The 18,823-nt window shown below is 52.9% G+C and overlaps 3 protein-coding genes across 3 annotated transcripts; 1 reads left to right on the plus strand and 2 right to left on the minus strand.

Annotated features, from left to right (window-relative positions):
• Positions 1–4,749: 4,749 nt before the first annotated feature.
• J4E83_007223 (uncharacterized protein) lies at positions 4,750–5,877 on the minus strand (the record flags this gene model as incomplete). The annotated part of the gene is made up of 2 exons (XM_049334128.1): positions 4,750–5,820; positions 5,869–5,877. 2 exons carry the CDS (start codon positions 5,875–5,877, stop codon positions 4,750–4,752), a joined length of 1,080 nt encoding a protein of 359 aa, XP_049186939.1.
• Positions 5,878–6,797: 920 nt separating this feature from the next.
• J4E83_007224 (uncharacterized protein) lies at positions 6,798–8,897 on the minus strand (the record flags this gene model as incomplete). The annotated part of the gene is made up of 2 exons (XM_049334129.1): positions 6,798–8,592; positions 8,890–8,897. 2 exons carry the CDS (start codon positions 8,895–8,897, stop codon positions 6,798–6,800), a joined length of 1,803 nt encoding a protein of 600 aa, XP_049186940.1.
• Positions 8,898–9,567: 670 nt separating this feature from the next.
• J4E83_007225 (uncharacterized protein) lies at positions 9,568–10,434 on the plus strand (the record flags this gene model as incomplete). Its single annotated transcript, XM_049334130.1, has 1 exon — positions 9,568–10,434. The coding sequence occupies one exon, from the start codon at positions 9,568–9,570 to the stop codon at positions 10,432–10,434; it is 867 nt and encodes a 288-aa protein (XP_049186941.1).
• Positions 10,435–18,823: the final 8,389 nt, after the last annotated feature.

Genomic DNA, 18,823 nt, shown 5'->3' on the forward strand with positions numbered 1-18,823 from the left:
GGGTACCTCGAGAGGTCTTCGTGCAAAGGCTAACATCTGATCATGCACCTCAGTCCTTGGTGAAGAAGGTCGACTTACGTGTCATCAGTATAGGTTGGCTGCATTGGATACATGATAGTGCCAGGAAACATACTCTTAGTTTGCCTGCAGACTTTTGCGCATCACTAGGCGGCAAAAATCTGGGTATACGCATCATTTCCAGCTACGAAGATTATTCGAACAGTTTGCAGGAGAGTCGTCGGCTGCAAGCCACTGTCTCGCCGCGAACGGACATGTACCATGAATTCTGAGATTATTGTCTATTCAGAAGTTGCTTACAGACGAGAAGTGAAGTGATCAACCCAACTAAAGTAGGTCTCAACATCAGAGCGAAAGCAAAAGCTACGGTAAAACGTGTTGCCAACGCAGGACGTGCCAAGGCGGCAAGGGCGATTCAGTCTGAAACTGGCGAGGCTCGTGTTTTGACCAATTACCCCACCATTCCTGCCGAGACCACCCACGATGCTCTTCAAGCATCTCCTCGAGATCGCAATGCGAACCGGGATCGAAGTTGCATCGCATAAGATTGCCATCAGTCATCGAAAGCGTACGCACAAGGTCTGGGAGCCCTTGGTACGCAAAGCCGGGGTGGCGCCGTCGATCCAGCCAGGAGGGCATTGGGAGCGTACCGTTGTCATAGGACGCGTCTAGAGCAGCCTGATATGTAGCATCACGCTGCAAGATACGGAATACATTAGATGTATGACCCAAAATAGGGTTGCCATCCAAGATAAGCGTGTAGGATCCCGCTGGCATTCCAAGTGAAGGTAGGGCTGAGGTCTCCATAATCCACTTCCCCACCGACTGCGTGATGTCGATGGCCAGCAAACGATCGTCTTGGAGACTGTCGGGCGCGACAGAGTACATTGGAGCTTGCTCATAGTCTGATTCGGTTTTGAGCGACACCGAGAAGATCGTTTTCCATAGACTAACACGGCGTTCGACATGTAGTTTCGTGTTCGCTTGGCAGAATGGTATAAAGCCTCGACTATGACATTCGGGCTGCGCGACTGAGACCTCATCCTCGACGAGCACAATATTGCGAACAGAAGAGCGCTGTGCCTCGGTGCAAGAGTTCAAGAAGGAAAGCGCTATAGCAGCCGCAGAATAGATGTGCTGCATTTCGGGAACGTAGTAACACGTCGTCTTTGGATCCACAGAGTTGACGTCGGCAAGGCGTTGGAGCTCAGCCTGATCAACAATAGACCAAGGCTGAAGATATGCGTCCTTCAACTGCAATGGCTCGTCATACATGCCAGGCGTGGAATAGCGAGTCGGTAACGCCCTCACCACTTTGCAGTAGCTGGGGTGTGTGGAAAGTAGTCGCAGTATGTATCGCACAAAGTCATCCCAGATGGACGGAGCTTCTCCGAAACTGTTGCGGAGTGCCCAAAGCGTATCCATTTTCTCGTGTGCCATCCAAGTGTCGATGAGACCTGCAAATTGAGGATAAGCCTTGATTGCTGACTGTGCCATCTCGTGCGTGAACAGTGTTGGCGCGATCTGGCTAAGTAATAATCGTCTCCTTGAAGCGATCATCGAAACTACAGAATGGTGAATACAAGCTTGTTCCTGCGTAGACTCTGAATGGCTCGCAGTGAATGTAATCGCATTCAACCGAAAGGCCTGACCTTCTAATTCGGACGCGGCCTGTCGACAGGTGAGGGCCAGTGCGTGACAGACTGCATTCCCGTTTGCCTGCGTGATCCTTCGGGACTCCGCATGGTATATGTAACCACCATCGCAGCGAAGATAGTAATCGTAGATGATATCTCGCAGCTCGCGCGGAAGACGGAGGAAAGCTGACATGTTCGAAGTGGAGAGGAGCGGCGGGTTGTGGGGCAGGCCTAAGGCTATTAGCTCCTAGACTGTGGTGGTCGGTCGTATGCGCAGAGAGCGGATGACGAGGCGGAGAGCTGTGGATTTGTTGGCGACGCAGTGCGGACTCGATACGCGTGTGGGTGGTAGAGGTTATATACCGAGAGACTGCAGATGAGGACACCTAACCATGGGAGGCTTGGCGCTTCTGCTCTAAGGTAACCTTGGAACGAAACCTGCGGCGACCAGTAACACTGCGTGGATGAGTAAGTGCTCCGACTGCTGCCTGGTTCACTGTCGCGCTGGTCGGCACAAGCATCTGATCATACGCACGATCCCACATTTACATCACGCATCACTTGTTGGTCGCAAAGAAGTCTTGTTTTTTCGGGAGGGGCCCGGGTAAATGATTTTTTTAGATTTCCAAGGTGTTTGTGTAGTCAAAATGTTGTTCCAAAATGGTAAATAAGCAGCCGCCCTCTACTTATTGGTCGCAAAAGTCGAAAAAAGAGAAGTTGTCAACGTGATTCGAACGGTGGTGGCTGTGGGCGAAGTCAGCGTCAATGGCATTGTTCGGTTTCGGTGTTGAGACTCACGTCCACCCGCTAAGCGACCCGCCCGGAGCCTCGGCTCCGGCCACCGAGCGAAACTTGGGTCTCCAAAAATTTGCTGTAGGCCTTTGCCGAATGTGGTCAGCGTGGAATCATTCCGCGATCTGCGGCAGTCGGTACTCACACCCAAAAAACGACACCAATCGGAGCGAGTCCAACGGGCATTGCCAGCTTGCAATGTTGTCAGCGCATCACAGCGACCATGAAGAGGTCGAACCTACCCTTTTGGCTGGCAACGTATTGCGGTTGAGGAGGAGAGGACACTGTTTAGCGCTCAGTGCCTGTGCAAGAGCAAAGTGAATGTGCCATCACCTACCAGTACGTTACCGCAGCTGGAGCCTGGAAGGTGTGTATTTCTTCTCAGCTGTAAGGTCAGCACCGATCGCGCGTGTAAAGACGCGATAGTCGTACCTCCTTGCTGCTTCTCACCTTCAACACAGACTCTCGTACACCCGCCGCACCGCATACGAACGAATCGCATACGATATACTGCAACGCATTAGCTTCCTGCTGCAAGAGGCGCAAGCCATAACAGGAGAAGCTCACATGGTTAGCCTGTTCAACAACAAGAGGAATGGGTCGGGTCAGGTGCAGCTCGAGCTGACTAGGACACCACAATGGTTGCTGTGGTGGTGGACTGTACCGAAGAGTTAATGAGAGGTCGCAACGAAGAGGACATTGGGTGATGACATACTCGTGAAGCCGGTGTTCGCCGTCGTCGAGCAACCCCCAAAAAAGGTGAAGAAGGAGCTCGACGTGATGGTCTGTCCTGGTGTTAGTATAGTGCGAACAGTTCGCAAGCAACAACGTACGCCGGAGCTAGTCAGTTTGCTGCTGGAATTTTTGGTCGCGCACGACGTTGCTGCAGAAGAGCACGTGCAAAGTCAGTACATGTGTCACAGGCACGTCGTAAAGTCAGAACAAACCTGTCATTCGGTCTTCTGTACGCGACATACAGATGGAAGCAGAGCCCAGAAGCTGGTTGGGACTGCAGTCGATCAAGTACATCGCCTACGTCAATGGCCCAGAGGCGCTCACTGCGATATAGGTTATTATACTTCCTTGTCTACGCACCCCTTCGTGATACGTACAGGTGTATCATTTGGGCAACCTCCTCCTGCAGGCAAGATGCCCAAAGCACGGAGAGACCTGGAAGTGGCTCCGTGCTGAGCATCAGCGAGTTGAGCAAGCGGTTGCAGCGCTTAAGCCCAACAAGGAGCAGGAGGAGTTTGTAGCGTGTCTGTGGGGATCACTAGATGCTGTTAATACCAGAAGGCAGCACAAGCTTGATGTTGTTGCAGCTTACGCAAGCCGGGCATGGATGTCAGTGTTGTTGGCGTCTCTCCACATCAAGCCTTGATCAAGGGATAGACAGCTTGCGCGCTGTTAGTATAGTACTGTTAACTTAGGCCTCGGCGCATATATACCAGGCGAGAGAGGGCCGCGACCGCAACCCCGCCGGGATGGCGACAAGGATGACGACAGCTGGATGCAGGTCAGCTGCGCGCTCCATGAACCCACGCAGGATTTGATGAACTCACAAGTTGCGGTCAGCGGTCAGGAAGGTTGGGTTAGATGGGGTCGACTGCACGGCCGTCAGCCGCGTCCGGTATGCCTTTGGTGGTGACTCAATCGCCCAGTACTTACAGGTGTCGGGTGGGATGGGCGCGGGGATTGAGTCTGGAGGCTGCGGCGAAAGCTTTGAGTCAGCGTATGCGCTAGCAAAGGCCTGGGCGTTGGAGAAAACGCAGCGCGTCAAATCCGGGTCGCAAGGTGTGATGTGGGGAGGAAATCCAAGTGGCGGCAACTTACCGAAGGGCGGCCTCGTCCTTCTGAGTTGCTGCGGCAAAAGCTTACGTCAGCACACGCGCCAACAAAAGCCTGAGCGTTGAAGAAGACGGGTCGCGTCCAATCCGGGTCGCCAGGTGTTGCCAGAATCCAGGGTCCAGCTAGCGGGCACTTACCAATGGTGTCTGTTTTCGTCCGAGTGTGTTGGCTGGGGAAGAGGCGGAGTCAGTTGGTGATACCGAGTCGAGAGTAGAAGGCCCAATACTTACCGACACTGTCTGCGTGCCGGCCGTCGAACATGGGCCTGGAGTGACCGTCAGTCACTGAATCCGGGGATAATACTACCTTAAAGTGTACTTACGTAAGCCCAGGTGCCTGTGTTAGCAAATCAACTCTCAAAATTGTATCATCAAACTGTGTTCACATCAAAAAGTTAGTCCCAAAAGCCCGGAGGCGTAAAGAGAATAATGATAGCATTGGTGTGGCTGATGAGCTACTTCTTGTAATCTGCATTACCCTTCGTCCGTATAACAGTCCTCCTCCGAGGGAATTGGTACCTCGCTTGGTCCTTGACCGAATCGAACTGGTCGAGGCCGAAGTATGCAATGGCGTACGAGCTGATAAGGTCGGTGTCTTCTGTCATGAACCTGTCGAAGTCTGAGTGTGAAGCGGCATCGATCAGTGACGGTAGGTGGCGTATGGTTTCTGGGCACTGGAACATGAGATGCTTGATGGTATGGAGTGGATCTCCACAGCGAGGACAGCTCATGTCGCTGCTTTGCGTGGCACGACGCAGAACGGGATTCGTATTGATCCCAATGTTGCCGGTTCGCAATCCAAGAAGCATTGTTTGCTGTGCGGCGGCCAAACCGAAGTAGAGGGAGAAGCAGTGATCGCCAAAGCCTGTTCGATAGGCGGGGTTGAGTATTTTCGTCAGGCCGTCTGGTTTAGCTGCTTGCGCGCGCGCCCAGAGGTCAAAGCGCTTCTTCGCCTCCTCGAAAGCCTTCTTATAAGTGAAGTCCTTGACCCAAACCTTTCGTTTCGCTGGCTTTTGCCAGAGATCTTCAAGTTCGGCCTCATCATCATGATGAAGGCGACGCACCTCGCGGATGTGGCGCACATGTTGATCTACGAGAAGACCCATTTGCGTAAACGGATGCTTGTGTTGCGTGTCAAATTTGATGAGTTCGTATTCCTTGGAATCATATTTCTGACATCGATGGTTCATGGCGACCGAATGGAGCTTCAAGAGGATTGGAAGAACATGTATCTCTTTCTCTATCAATGTCACTGGCGTTTGCTTCCATGCTCTGGAGATGACAAGGAGCATTTCAATCTGGAGTGATTCCAAGAGGCTTAGTGCGCGCGGTGAAATACCGAACATAATCTTCTCGTGGCAAGGATCATTGAACGGGTCGTGGAGGAACCAGGCGGCGCAGGCGTATACGATTTGGGCGAGGAGTTTGCCATGGTAAAGCTGATGTCGCTTCTCCAAAGTAGCACCCCAAGTAGGACCGGAAATACGTTTGATCGCTGCCAAGCCTTTGCGGACTTTATCAACAAGCTGCTGACATGTGAGCGACTGTCAGACGGGGATGGTGAGGACTTACACTATACACATGGTCTACCCAAGTCAAACGCTGATCGAAGATCACGCCAAGAATCTTCATCGTCGGTTCCAGTATCTCGTCCTTTTCGTCGGACGTAAGGTTGTCGAAGCCGATCATGGAAGGCAATAGACTGTAGTCTTCGCTGTGTATTGGAGAGCCGGGCTTTGCAAAATGCAATACGTGGTACTTCGTTGGCGAGAAGTGCAGGTTGTTTTGTTCCGCCCATGTCCAAAGTCGGTCGTGAATCTTGCCCATAACGGCAACGTTCTCCTCGTAGGTCTTGCTGTGCACGAGGATGTAGGTATCGTCAACATAAGAAAACAATATGGCTCCGGGGTAATCTTTGGAGAATTGTTCCAGGAGAGGCGCTGCGTATATCAAGAAAAGCAGGGACGACAGCGGACTTCCTTGAGGTACGCCGATGTCAATCCAGTATTCATCGCCATCGTAACCAGGAAGATGGATGAAGCTACGACGATCCGAGAGAAAAGACCAGGTTATTTCGACGAGCCAGTCAGGAATACCCCTCTTGATCAACTCGGCTAGCAGCTTTGCGCGATCGATATGGTCGTACGCACCAGTAAGATCGAGACCAAGCAAACTTACCTTTTCACCCCTAATCCAGCTAGTATAGATTCGACCCGTCAGGAGCTCCAATGCCAAGGTAGTGCTCCGACCTGGCGCGCCGTATTGAAGCCTCGGAAGTATGCCAGCGTTTGTAAGAAGCTCCTTGTAGCGATCAGCCAGAATGCGTTCCAGGAATTTCGCCAGTGTGTTCAAAATCGCGATAGGCCGATACGATTTCGGTAGTTGGGGTGGTTTCCCGGGCTTCAGGATAACAACAGTAATGCAATCCTTGAATCTATCGGGGTGAATCCGCAGATCAAGGCAAGCTTGGAAGATCCATGACAGAATGGGTTCGACGACTTTACTACACATCTTCAAGGCCTCGTACGCAATGCCATCCGTCCCAGAGGCTTTGCGTTTCGGGGCATTCTTCAAGAGACCCATTACCTCGCCTTCTTTGAGCGATTGCGGGGAGAAATGAGTCTCTCTCTGGGGATCCAGGAACGGCAACGGAAATGTTGGTCTCGATGTAGACGAAGTATGAGAGTGCGATGTAGCGGGTGTGTTGCCATGGTCTTGACTTATCTACGAGGGTGTTAGTTGCCGATGGCAGGTATAGCAGTAACAACTTGGAAGCACGTACATCTTTCTCATAGCCGGTATCGAATGGTGACTTCCTAGGGCCACCTTTCCACGCTGTGAGAGACCATATTGTGTTCACGTACGATTTGACCTTGCCATCGTTGTCCTTGATGATGGTGGAACCTACCTCGAAGGCGGGAGTGTGGGTCATGGGTCGTGGCATTCCCCAGCTTCCAGCTCGTTTGGCTAAGTTGTGAATGCTGCGGCTAGCTTCGGACATACGTTCAGCAGCTCCACGCCAGTTTTGGCGCTTCTGCTTGGGTGTCGTCGGGGTGGAAGTCTTCTCAAAAGGGTTGTGTTCAAATACTCGGCGGACGGGTACAATGTTCTCGTTGGCCTCGTTCAAGATCTCGATAAGAGTATCCGTTATACGTGCAAGACTGGTCAGGTCGGCCTGAGCAGGCAACGCAATGCGTCTTTTCGTACATTTCTTCACGAACTCCTCATACTCTGCCTGGTTGGTCTCGTCCCACATGAATCGCAGGGCGATCTTGCGGCTCAAGTCCATGTCGATCGAAAGTGATGTGACGGCGTGATCACTTTCGTACCCCTTGACCTCAAGCATGTTCCAAACGGACTGGTTTGCTAGAGCACTACTCACCAAGAACAGGTCGAGTGTGCTGATCCAGGTATCCTTGGTGCGTTTGCTACGACCGTATGTGTGCTTGCCTCGCTCGTTCTTGCAAACCATTGGGATGGCGTCCATTTCCCTCACGAGAGTCTCAGCCTCCGGATCGTGCCTTTTCACCTTTGGGCCGCCCCATCGCTCGTGCTTCATGTTACCATCACCAGCACAAACATGCACATCCCCCTCATCCCGACAGAGAGCCATGAGTTCCACAACATCTAAGCGGTTGTTGTGGTTGTAAAAGTTGTGGATTGAGAGTGAGCCGTGCTTCAACGGGATCCGGACTGAAGCAACGATGCCGCGGTTAGGGCCATCTTCAGGCTCGGACGGTTCCCACGTGAGGGAATTGTGGACCAGGAATGCGACCTTTGCCAGCTTCTTACGCTCCAATTCCTCTTCGGTACCTTCCTCTTCGGACAAACCCTGCATAAGCTGCTTTGCAGCCTCCACTCGTTCGTCTCTCCTCTTCTCAGCCTCAGCAATGGCCTGTTTGTCCCGGGCTTTCAGATACGGAGGATAGTAGGGGATATACGTTGGGCAGTCTTCCTCTGTCAAGGGTACGGTTTTGCCTGTACCGTCATCTCCGCGACACCATCTACCGTAATTGGGCGGAAGCTTCCAAGCTAGCTCCAGCGGGGGATCCTGGATAGCAATGACGTCGGGTGGCCTGGCCTGTGTCTTGATCCAATCGTAAAGCTTGTCGCGGCGTTCCCTCGAGCACTTCATCTGAACGGAGACGACGAGACATTGGCCATCTTCCAGGACCTCGACCTTCAGAGAGCCCTCTGCCCTATGTTCTCCGGCGGTCTTGCGCTTACGATTCGTCGTCCTGCCGGTGGACTTGGCTGGTTGGGTGCCATCGTCGGTCTTCTGTTCGAACGTCAATAAGCTGAGTAGTGTTTGCGCGAGTTGTAGGTAGTCGCTCACTTTGACGAGAGGTTGCTGCAGAAAGAATAGTGGTCAGTTCATGCCTGGCTGTAGAGACGCTCGTGCTCACCTGCTTCTTCCTCTTTTTCTTCTGCTTGGAATTCGGCATGGCCCACCCAGCTGCTGTAGAGAAGCCGAATGCGTCACGTCAAGCCATGGCAGCGCAGAGTTGCTACTCTCTCCCAGCCTTGGAAGGCGAGTGGGGCCACATTGAGCCACGCTGCCAGTCGGGCCGGCCACCTTTAACAGTCACACAGACCAATGCATATCCGCATGCCTTGGCTATCCCGACAGGGGCCCCATGATCCGCGTCTGCATACGCTTTCCCAAGCTGCAGCGGAGGATTTCCCACGGCGCCAACGTCGATGGCAAGGCGAGCCGCAACTGCCGCCGTTGCCATGAAGCATGTCCAAGTTAGCAGGGCTGTTCGAGACGGCCTCTACAAGGTACGTGGCGTGTTAGTGTGCATGTACGCAGGTAGCGGTGAGTGCAATGGACTAGCTCGGTTCCAGGGTTGCTGGGCCCGGCCCCGGGGTCCTCGCGCAAAAGTCCCGATGTCAGGGTCCAAGCCTTTCTCCAATTCGTCGACAACAGGTGTCGCAATATTTTGTAAGACTCTTAGCATTCACTAACAACGCAATGCACCTACAAACCTCTTTTAAATTTTTATAAGAAGCTATATAATAGCGTTTAAGCCTCTCTTATTAGTATTTTAGATATATTATAAGATCTAACCTAATAAAAAGGCTGTCATTGTTGTAGTTGCTGCAGTAAATGCTAAGAGTCTCACGAAATATTGCGACACCTGTTGTCGACGACACTGCCTCATACCGTGAGACCAGCCGCCCGCGAGCACGCGCCTTTGTCTATCCCTTCCAAGCACCCTCGAGAGAACGCATTCTTCACAGCCTGTCGCGCCAACCCCCAACATACCAACATGTCCGATCGAGACGCTTCGATGCCCGATCTGCCAGATCCCGATGGCGAAGCTCTCAAGTTCGACTTCAGGACGCCGAGTCTGGCCACCACGCCCTTCACCTTTGACCGCCCTACACCAATCACACGCCCGACCGTCGATCCTCTTGCTGGGCCTACTGGTGAAGTCCAGAGGATTCTCGCGCAGATACTCCCAGCGGCACTCGAAGACGTCGTAAAAGGAACATTGGACACCCTGCTGCAGCAAGCCGTGGCAAGCATGGAACAGAAGCTCAGTGGAACCCTCAACACCCTCCATGCCGACGTTAAATCTCTCGACACGGCCGTCAGAAGGCTCGATAAAGCCAGATTGCCGGCACCTAAGCGCTCATTGGACTCCGTCATACCAAAGATTACCATCGAACTCACAGGGAACGACTATAATATAGTGGCAGGTAGAACACGCAAGCAACTGCTGAACCAACTGCACGACCAGTCCCCTGCCGTTTTCAAGCTTATACGAGTTGCACGACTTAGACGTAATCACCGCGAAGTCATACTCGAGACGGAGTCGTGGTCAGCGTACAGGGAGCTGATTAAAACTAACCGAATTGCTGAAATTACTAAAAGGCTCTGTCTCCAGAACTTGAGGTCAACAATCAAGCACGAGAAGTTCTGGGTCGTCTTGCTCGAGCACAACTTCGATGAAAGTTACCTGAAGGACTGCACGACACACCTTAACCAATGGAGGCTGGATACTAAGCTGGATATTCGTGGCACGCTATACAAAGATAACAGACTACTGTGGTATTTCACTACAGCCCATGAAGCCACTAAGGCCTGTCAACGACCCCTATGGTTTGGAGAGGATCGTGCACTAGCTCTGTAGGTTTCGCACCGTCAGGTTGGATGTTTCGTGTATTGACTGCCGACAGACCTTTCGATATCAAGTGCACCGCTATTTGGTGCTACCAATGCGCTAAACCAGGCCACACCTCCCAAGATCTTGTGTGTGAAAACCACCCCACAAAGAAGCCAAACCACCGTTGGCCCTGTCTGATCTGCGGCGACAAAAATGGACATGCCCGGGGACAGTCTCATCATTGCCCGAACAAGTCAAACAAGGCGAGTTATGTGTGTATCAGCTGTGAGGAAGAGGGATTACTTGATACGAATCATCGCACGGACTTTATGGGCTGTCCTTCGACTATTGCGAAACAGCATCGCGCAGACTGCGAGCAGTTTAAAAATGTCCTTCCGCTATGGGCGGCCGACATCAAGATTCCTTCCACTGAGGAACTAAGGCAAATGGTTGAAGGTGACGTTATTTGGAAGTCTAAGAACGTCGACACCCAGAGCACGGATACTGACGGGCAAGTTGATGGCGTAAATGTAGCAGGATCTACCGGGCCCGCCCGCATCGTCAACCTGGACGAGGCTGGCAAACACAAGGGTGACAAGACTACCACCAACTCCAATGGTCAAGACGGAAGAACGGCAGCATCAGCAATCCCAGTGTCGAGCCAAGATCCGACGTCGCAAGCTCCTCGAAATGTCAGTGAACAGCCGCCGCCCCGAGATGGATCCTTTGTGTTTACCCCTCCGAATCCTCCGAATCCTTCCCATCCACCGCGTGTGTTGGTTCAATCCACGATAAACTTCGGTCGTCCCCAGGATCATCAAGATATGATCGGAGAGATTGGTACCAATCTCCGAGTACAAGGAAATTCTGCTAGCGGCAGTGCTCAGCGGCCCACGCGGGAGGATCCTCCAACGGAATCTAGAAGTAAGAGTCCAGACAAAAGAACCAAAACAAATCATGACCATGTTGATGAACTTTCCGGGCTACCCGGTGTACACCATATCAACGATTCTGGGAAGGGGAGCCCGCCGCCAAAGAGGAAAATACCACAGGGAAGGTCTCCTAGCACCGCGACGCCGCAGAGCAGCACACAGACAGCAGAGCCTGCGCGTCCAAAGCCCCGACCCAAAGGCCATCCGACTAAGTCCACCAAGGCTCATGAGTCAAGATCGGAAGATGCCGGGCCTCCTCGAATCGATGGAGGTGGCGTGGTCGAGTCCGACAGCTCAGAGGTCATCGTCGGGAGCGGCGGAGAGACAAGCTCTTCACAGGTCTTTGATAATGACGATGCTATCTCGCAGGCATCAGGGGAAATGTCGTTCGATTCTGATTCCGATGCTACAGTCAATGGGGATAAGTTCGAGGATGCGCAGGAGTCTGTTGTCCTTGGTACAGGCAGCGAAGGCAGCCATAGTAATCACGGGCGTTATGACCGTTATTAGTATCATCAATCATGTCGTTCCACTCGATGGGCACTTTCTCATAACGATCCATCTCCCCTTGCCTGTCAGTGTTGTGCTTTCATCTTCCTAATCATTCATCATTTTTGAACCTCGTTTCGGCTTTGGCTACTGTAGCCTCATTGAGGCTTCAACAATATACCTCGTGCCCACATTAGGTGCAGTGTACGAGAGTACGTGTCTGGTCTTGATCGTGGGCTTTTCCTGATTTGACCGGTCCAAAGACGCGGCGCCTGTCACAATGTCCACGACTCCACGGGTAGCTCCGGAAAAAGTCTTTACTCGCGCTTCACCTCTATTAACCTAGTCGACGTTCACAGCTAACGCGGTGCGGGCTAATGCGTAAAACCACGATGTGGACCAAAACAACACCTGATAGCTTCTGCGTTAGACCATAAAATGGTAGCGATACTTCTCTGTCGCATCTGCATGCACTGTCGTGGATGTGCTGTAATGTGAGCTTGGGTCGTGACATGGGTCGGTGGTCATGCTAGATTTGCAAGGCTGCAAGATGCGGCGATATCGCCCGCAGTACGGCCATACATGCAAAGAGCAGCTTCAGTATCATGGAGGAGCGCAACACGTGCCATACCATTTCACCAGTCCCGTGTGCTAGAGGCTTCCTGGTGGGCTATAGACATTCGCGAACGTCGACATTGTGGCGGAAGAGCGGTGAAAAAGTAACAACAACGGATATGCAGCACATTCACATGGAATCTGCAGGAAGCCGTGCCGTATTTTGGGATAGATGCTACGTTGGAAAACTCTGCCTGCAGGAAGACCCTGTAGATTTCTCATTCAGGCCCGTCGTCCATTATGACTGCGCTCACACCTCATTCATCCTTGCCATTTGCTTCTCTGCCTAGTCTCCTTGTGGCAGCAAGTGGTGTACCTTTGGTCTCTAGACCTTGAGCGAAAGTGCGGATGAGGAGGTTTCGCACACATGTATGTCGGTTGGTAGTCAGCTACCCTCACTGCTCAACCCGCCAAGAGCCATATGGTTAGGAAGTTTGGTATCCAAAACGATCATGTCCCCAAGCACAGGCTAGCTAGAATTTCGTTTGAATCACGTCGTATTCTTGATTCGGTAAAACTCGAAACGAGATAGCAGACGTGTCAAGTAACCCGCCGCCCGTGTGCTTCAGGATTCGTCCGCTACAACTCGGCATGACCATTCCCTGCGTGCTGTCTCCATTATGTACGCCACTAATGCTGCAGTGCAGTGTACAAGGCACCAGTAAAGGTATTAGGGCGGCCCACGTCCTCCGCACTTCCACAGGCATGGGCGTTACTGTGACCACCTCCGACAGCAAAGCCTGCGATGTCGCAGTCGTTTCCGACCAAAGAACCACGGGCAGTTTTGTAAGAACAATGTGTCGATGTGTAAAACCCCTCAGCACTTGTTATAGATCGATGCGAGCATGCGGTGTTGCTGAGTGTCAGTGACGGACCATGAGCGCATGTATCGACGACCGAGACGATGGAGGGGATGCATGAAGAGCGGGTAGCTGCAGGGTCGGCGAGACTGGTGCAGAGCTGAAGACGTCCTGGTGGGGCAATTAGCGACTGCCTCCTACTGGTGAACAAGACATGAACATACCGCTACATCAATGCCGCTTGTGCATCCTTTATTCACGCCGAGGCGTCGAATATCATGACATGGTCGTAGTAGCGGTTGTGACAGTGGCCGGAAGCCTGCACGTGCGCGGGCTCAAAGCCAAACCCAGACGGCCGCATGGGAAGTACTGCAGCTTCGGCATGCGCGCAATACTGAAGGAAAGCCGACGTAGCGACATCCAGAGGTAGGTTCGCACTCTTCGGTGCGTTCTCACTGCGACAGTTCTCTCGTCTCTAGTATCCTGATCTATGCTCTGGTCCATCGTCAGTCGCTCGTGTGCGGTGTGCGGTGTGCCAGCAACGCATGCGTCATGACTACAAGGGTCGTTTGACCCAGACCGTTGCTACTGCGGGTGCGAACCATCTTTGCCACGGGGGTGGATACGAAGTTGATGTACGCGACGAAGGGCGGAGAGCTATGAGGACGGTGACCGTGCGGTCGGCGGTTGGCGGTAGGAGCTCGTGATTATCATTGGACGGGAGCTGGAGATCGATTCGTGGAATGGATTAAGAGGTGATATGAGCGCTTCAAGACCCGGGAAGAAACCTGGACATTGGCGGGTAACAGTGATGGTGCTTTGGCTCGGCCAGCATCATTCTTGAAGCTGGCGAACTCTGGAGATACGGATATCTCCGCACACCAGCCACACGGTGCCTTACCAGCACCTTCCCAGGGTCCATTATCACAATATGTCGCTACATCGTCGTGTCGCATATTTGCGCGCTGCTGAATGTGCCCTTTTGCGCTGGCGACATGATGTTAATGCGATCAGACTTTGACGGATTGCGCAAGTTCGCGCTGGCTATTCCAGCAAGTTCAATGGGATCACAGGTCTATTCACCTTCTCTAGGTGATGAACATCATGATTGTAAGTCCGGTCATAGCTCTGGCAATGGTGACTGCGCTCGAATCTTCCAATCCATTTGCGAACATGACCGTCCCTCATGTTCCTACGATCCCGGTGCATATCGGTTGGCGGTTCTTACCAGGCAGGGCCAGCACAGCCGATGTGGGGCTCCTCTCCCCGGGGCCGTCATCGCCTTTCGTGCACCGCGCTCGACCCTGATGTGTCGGCGGCTCGCATGTGACTTTGGTTGGGTACATTGCTGGCCACCCTCATTCGACTGTCCCTCGTAGCAGTGTCTTGCTAATGTCGCGCGAATACCTAGACCATCAGCACGGCCTCGAAGGCGGCCTCACGAGACCGACGCCCTCCTTTCCCGTCGACATGTCTCCCAGCTCGCCAGAATACCTTGCCAGCGCTCGAGAATGATTCGACATCGAATCCTCCAACGTACTACAACCGACCCTTCGAACGCGTCCTTATTCCCCGAATTCGACTCCTGTGGCCCGTCCTACCTCCGAATATCCACTTCAGCCATCGGTGAAGGGTCTCTCGAAGCCTCCATCTCAATCTCCTTGGAGCCATGGCTGAAGGCTTATACACGTTTCTCATCGACAAAGCTTCAACAGCAGAGTGGATGGCTACAATGTGCTGGATGGTTCAGTAAGCCGTCGCTTGGCAGGCTGGGCTGGAGCATCCCGATCGTACCTGCAGCTGTCTGCTCGCGCTATCGTGGGTTAACCCGCCATCCGCACTTTGCATGTTACTATAAACGGCTTGCGGACGCCGCAGGGAAGTTAGCTATGTGGATATGATCCGCTTCTTCAGCACATTCTTGGCCCTGGCGGCCCGTCCGGAGCCAGCTCTTGAGTCAGCCTTTGTCACCCAGACAGCATGAGCTTGGATGGCAAGATGTGCTCGGCTGGGAGTACTAGGAACGCAAACCCTCGCCCACACAGGAACACTGCGCAATGAACACAATGGATGGAGCTGCTGCAGTCTCCAGGTCGGCTTCCACAGAGTCACCTGTCCGCAGTCGCGTATTTAGACACGGAGATAATTCTACACAATCTACTACAACATGAGTGTCTACCGGGAATAGTAAGGGCCAATGCATTCGAGCTGTTCAAGCACTTGTGATGGTATCAAGATGCACGTTGAGTATAGTGGGTCAAGGACTTTCTTTCAGTCTTGTTCAATATCATGGTACACGCTTACTTTGTGACGTACGAAAAGTCTGCTCTCATGCGTAGAGCATGAACTGATACATGACGTCTGGTGTTGAGCATACTTTATCCGTACCGCTCCTCGACTACCTCCAGGGCACGCTGCACCAACTCTTCTGTCGCAATCTCGGCATCGGACCGAATCTCTGATACTGACGGCTCGCGCGCGTCACTGAAAGTGCGCTAAGTGGCGTACATATGGCCTTGAGGCGTTGTCGCACTCGCTCGGCACGATCGACTACGGTCTACAGACTCCCGAGGTCGGCTTTGGTGTGGAGAAGCACTCACAACCCCTCATCGTGAACACCTGACCCTACGCAGAGACACCGCCCAACGAGAGTCTCCACGGATCTCAAACCTCGGAAATTTATATGTGCATGTTGTTTCCAGCGATCCTCTGCGTACCACAGGATTTGGATGCCTACCTAGGTATACTTCAAGCCCGAATCTTTCCGCATAACATCTTGCAGTATCACTATTAGCTATACCGGCCTTTGCATACAACATTACACAAAGCCACTCAAGTATATAACGACTAGCTACAGTGCAGCACAAGAACACTCTCAACGTTAGCTAGTGCGACCAAATCGCACAGCATCTCAGAATCGCCGTGAAGGTCAAGATCTATTTCGACCGCGCAAAGTCGAGCGAGGAGCTCATGGAGCCATATCATGGGATGTTACAGTCAGTGGAAGGGTATCCTGAAGATCACAAGGTGGACGCTATTGATTTGGACTACTTCGGAGGAGACACGCCAAGTCCAGATCCCGAACAAACCATCACATCCGTAAGATGACGATCGTTAGGACGTTTCAGCATCATTGAAGCACGCGGCTGACACAGACAGATATCTGCACACGATATCTCAAAAGCCTTCTACACACTCGGTGGCATCATCCATGAAGAGCGATCTGAATGCTTCACGTTTTTCGGTAACACGGACCACATAGAACTCATACCCCGATCGCCCACGCAACATGCCGTCGAATTCTTCGAGCTCGTGACACCGACCGGTGATAATAGTCACGCGTCCTTGTATATCAGCACCCGATGGAAGCTGGTCGATGGCAACGAAGAGCTCTACATCCACCGCGACTGTGACGAGTGGTCCTCATGGACACCTGCCAGGCACTGGTTGAGACAGTATTACGGCAAGACCGTACGTAATACGGCCCCCTGGTCGGATTACGCTCGCTTAGTACAGAAGTTTCCCTTCATGCGCCTACCGCAAGAGCTTCGCTACATGGTCTTCGAAGCTCTAGTAGGACCAGTCCTGCGGCCCCGCATCCGTCAACCGCAGTACTGTATAGCTGGAGGCCGGTAAAGCTGTTAAAAACACCTGAGGGCGAGCTGATAAGGGAGGGAACGTCCACTCCTGACGAGTCGCAGAATCCTATAGATCCCCGTCTCGTTTGGCCTTCGAGGCTGGATGTCGAGGACCCGGCATGGGACAGGGTGTATCCACGTGCATCCTTCTGTCCGGTTCGATGCCCGCGTACCCTGCAATATCCTCAAGTCAGCAGCGTTGTACCGCTATTGCTAGTCAGTAAGACGTTCACGATCGAGTTTCAGAAGATTGCATGGGAAACTACCACCAAGCACTTTGACCGCGTACACGACATTGTTGAGACCATCCCGAAGATGCGAGCTCTTCCATTTATGGCCCTTCGCCGGATGTCCCTCAGATTGGCGAATCTAGACTACTTCCGGCTACTAAATTACAGAGATGGCCCTGCAGAGAATACAGGCCCACTAGCGCTGGAGCTGCTCATGGGCTTGGAGACCCTGCGGTTTTTGGAGATCGAATTTACGACCGGTCCGCCGCGTCCGCCGCGTCCAGGTCAAATTCGAGTTCGTGATGAAGGATGAGCCGATCCATTCTCTGTGTACGAGACCTCATGCCAAGCTGTACTGGTTGACTGGTTCTTCGTGGGGCTGTACATGAAGTTCGTAGCGGCGAAGACGGACACTCGCCTCATCCCGCATATCACGTTCACTGGCCATGTCAAGCACAGTACTCGGGCTATATGGGAGCCGATTTGGCAGAGCTTGAAGTGGGGTGTTCGCCACGACTTCTCGCGCAAGATTGCGAGAATTAAGGCGACTCCTGTTTACGAACTGTAAGTCATGTTGTCCTCATCGCAGTCATTCCACTAACTTGGGTACAGACCACCGCGCTGCGATTGTCCGCGTCGGTGCGACTTCTGGAACGATTCTGGGGAGGGCGTCTCTGAGTTCAGTTGCGGAAACTACTAGCGCTGATGGGTCTGACCATGGTGTTTTCGTCGCACCCAATGCATGAAGTATATGCCATGCTAGTAGATTGAATAAGATCGACAAACCCGTTTTGCTCGCTTATCATTCCAACCTGGGTTGGGGGATACCTCCTCGGCTTCCGCTATGCGGGCTTCCTGGGCGGCGACGCGGTGGTTGGCGCCTGGCTAGTTGCTTCCTTCGAGTATATACACGCTTCAATGTTTGCTTGTCGATACGTAATGTTTTCCTCCGCGTTCGAGAGTGCGACAAATTTCTAGCGGAGTTGAGCTGGGCCCTGAAGGCTCGAATGACCAGCATGGGTCGTGCCTAGGCGGTGTCGGGATGAGATCAGCACCACCCGCGAACAACATCAAAGCTATCGCAATCATACAGTTTATCAAAGTACCATCTCAATGATCAGTCCGACCTAGAACCAGACCGCAGTTCGAGTCCAAGGCGCACTCTCTTCATCGGGGTGGGGTCACCGTACCTGAGAGCTGCTGTGAAGCCGAGATGAGCCCGGGCGCGGAGCGGGAGGCGACACGCTGAACCCTTCTGGGATTGTTGCCGCATCAACCTGCCCCTCGGACGCATCGCCGCATGTGCTATGATGTCCAACACGACGAAACATGATCGCGTGAGACACATGATCGCGTGAGCACCCCATGAAGTAGATTCTGAGCTCATCCGGAGAATTTTAAACATTCCCTGATGCCAACAGAACGCTTCAAAAAGGAATATGAGGTGTTTGCGTCTTTTGAAAGCCCAAGAGCCGGGCCATCGTGAGTTGAGCACGGAGCAGAGCGAGGCTTCCGCGCATCTTTTTCCGGCAACAGGGGCGTTCTTCTCCAAATCTGCTGGGCATATCTGTCGAAAGTGTTCCGGCCTTCATTACGCATCGTTCCAAGGCCACCTGGTTCTCTGCTGACATTTCCGCCCGCCTACTTCACGCTTACAGCAGCATGTCTCCTACCTACCAAGATTCAGAAACCGAGGAGCTCAGCGCTCGTCT

This window comes from Alternaria metachromatica (assembly GCF_023757995.1).
Source record: "Alternaria metachromatica strain BMP 0045 chromosome Unknown scaffold_17, whole genome shotgun sequence".
Classification (NCBI taxonomy): Eukaryota; Fungi; Ascomycota; class Dothideomycetes; order Pleosporales; family Pleosporaceae; genus Alternaria; species Alternaria metachromatica.